The sequence below is a fragment of the Tachysurus vachellii genome, chromosome 4, assembly GCF_030014155.1.
Source record: "Tachysurus vachellii isolate PV-2020 chromosome 4, HZAU_Pvac_v1, whole genome shotgun sequence".
Taxonomy (NCBI): Eukaryota; Metazoa; Chordata; class Actinopteri; order Siluriformes; family Bagridae; genus Tachysurus; species Tachysurus vachellii.
The window spans coordinates 2,285,461-2,287,385 of record NC_083463.1 but is presented as its reverse complement, the minus strand read 5'-3'; the positions used below and the strand labels follow the sequence as shown (position 1 = coordinate 2,287,385).

The window sequence follows — 1,925 nt, the reverse complement described above, 5'->3', positions numbered from 1 at the left end:
CACATACACTCATACACACACTCACACACTCATACACACACACTCATACACTCATACACACACACTCATACACTCACACACACACACACTCATACACACACACACACACACACACACACACAGGATGGCGCACTGGACACAACATGAGAAGGATCTGGAGCAGGAGGTGAAGAAGCTCATTGTGCACCTGACTGGGATTGAGGATGAGGAGGAGGATGAAGAGGACCAGAACTTTCAGATGGCTCTCAAATTCGCCTGGTCCAATTTCAGGTGAGGCTTCGAGTAAGAGAAGTGTGTTTTTATCTGTAAATGTTGCTTATAAAAGCTGAGTGCAAAAGTTTGTACACCCTTGTGGTTTTTGTTGGAGAAAGAGAAATGAAAATAAGAAATGTTTCAACTTTTCTGCTTTTATTTCACAGGTTTCACCGGTTCCTGGACGTCAGCAGTCACAAAGTGCAGCGCTCCATAAAAGGGTGAGAATTCAGCTGTAAACACTGTGTGTATTACTGATGAATTCAGGGGCTTTGTTTTGCAGAGGAAAGTGAAGTGTTATAACAGTTATCTTTTTTTTTTTTTCTTTTTAAGGGACATAAGGCTAAGTGCTGTGTCCCACACTCAGAATTCGTTCTCTGCATTTAGCACATCCAAAGTGCACACACACACACACACACAGCAGTGAACACACGCACACCGTGAACACACACCCGGAGCAGTGGGCAGCCATTTATGCTGCGGCACCCGGGGAGCAGTTGAGGGGTTCGGTGCCTTGCTCAAGGGCACCTCAGTCGTGGTATTGCTGGCCCGAGACTCGAACCCACAACCTTCGGGTTAGGAGTCAAACTCTCTAACCGTTAGGCCACGACTGCAAAAAAGGATTTTCGCATATCCCAGGCTATTATGAGCCTGGGGTCAGAGCTCAGGGTCAGCCATCGTGCGGCGCCCCTGGAGCAGGTGAGGTTAAGGGCCTTGCTCAAGGACCCAAAATTTGATGCCTCAGCAGCTTGTGGGCTTGAACCCCGACCTTCTGATTAGGAACCCAGCGCCTTGACCGCTGGACCATCACGTCCTTACTTATAATGATATAAAGTAGGAAAATGTGTTGTGATGTAAAGTAAGGATGTGAGGTTATAGAGTAAAAAACAGCCACTGATGTCAGAGTCCTGCGTTTTCCCGACAGTGACAGAGTGACACCATAAAAATTTGTTTATCTCACATTTATTCCCACACGTGAAGAGAACTGAACATCCTAACCAATTAGAAGCCAGTGTTCAGTATCGCTGTGGTGTTCCTGACCAATCAGAAGCCAGGGTTCAGCAGCACTGTGGTGTTCCTGACCAATCAGAAGCCAGGGTTCAGCAGCGCTGTGGTGTGAATGAGATCATTAGTGTTTAGCAGTTGATATGAAGATGGTGAAGTGTTGATTCATTACAGGGTTTATGAGAAGCTGATGATACACTCTGATGTGTGTAAAGCTGAGAGCTGGATGAGATTAACCAGCGAGTTCCTGAGTTCTCCTCTCCCTCACACTGAGGGCTGCATGGTGAGATCCTGAACCTCTCAGCTCCTCTGTATCAGCGCGTGTGTCCGTACACAAGCACCTTACCTTTTCTCTTTACTCTCCGTCTCCGTCTCCTCTAGACTGATGTCCATCACAGTATTTTGTTCTTGTTGCTCCTTTTATCCGATTCTCCGTCCAACACGAGCTACACCGAGCGTCCTCGGCTGAGAGAAGCGGGTGAGTTTACGGTCTTAACGCCTCGTTATTAACTCTTAATTAATGACATGAAGGTTGATGACGTTTCTCTCTCTACAGAGAAGGAGGACAAGATCGACTGGGCGAAGTATCTAATGGAAGGAGAAGATGTGGACACAGGGCCGTTTCCGGACACTCCGGTGAGTAAGCTGAGTTCTGGGTTTGTATTATG

General features: G+C 47.0%; 1 protein-coding gene across 1 annotated transcript in view; it reads left to right on the top strand.

The window, feature by feature from the left end:
* Nucleotides 1-1,925, top strand: part of tubgcp5 (tubulin gamma complex component 5) — a 13,555-nt gene continuing 11,630 nt past the window's right edge. Inside the window, exons 1-5 of the mRNA XM_060867381.1 lie at nt 1-270; nt 420-473; nt 1,432-1,540; nt 1,639-1,735; nt 1,814-1,893. Coding sequence (XP_060723364.1) covers nt 125-270; nt 420-473; nt 1,432-1,540; nt 1,639-1,735; nt 1,814-1,893 — 486 coding nt within the window. The 5' untranslated portion in view covers nt 1-124. The remainder of the gene's footprint in view (nt 271-419; nt 474-1,431; nt 1,541-1,638; nt 1,736-1,813; nt 1,894-1,925) is intronic.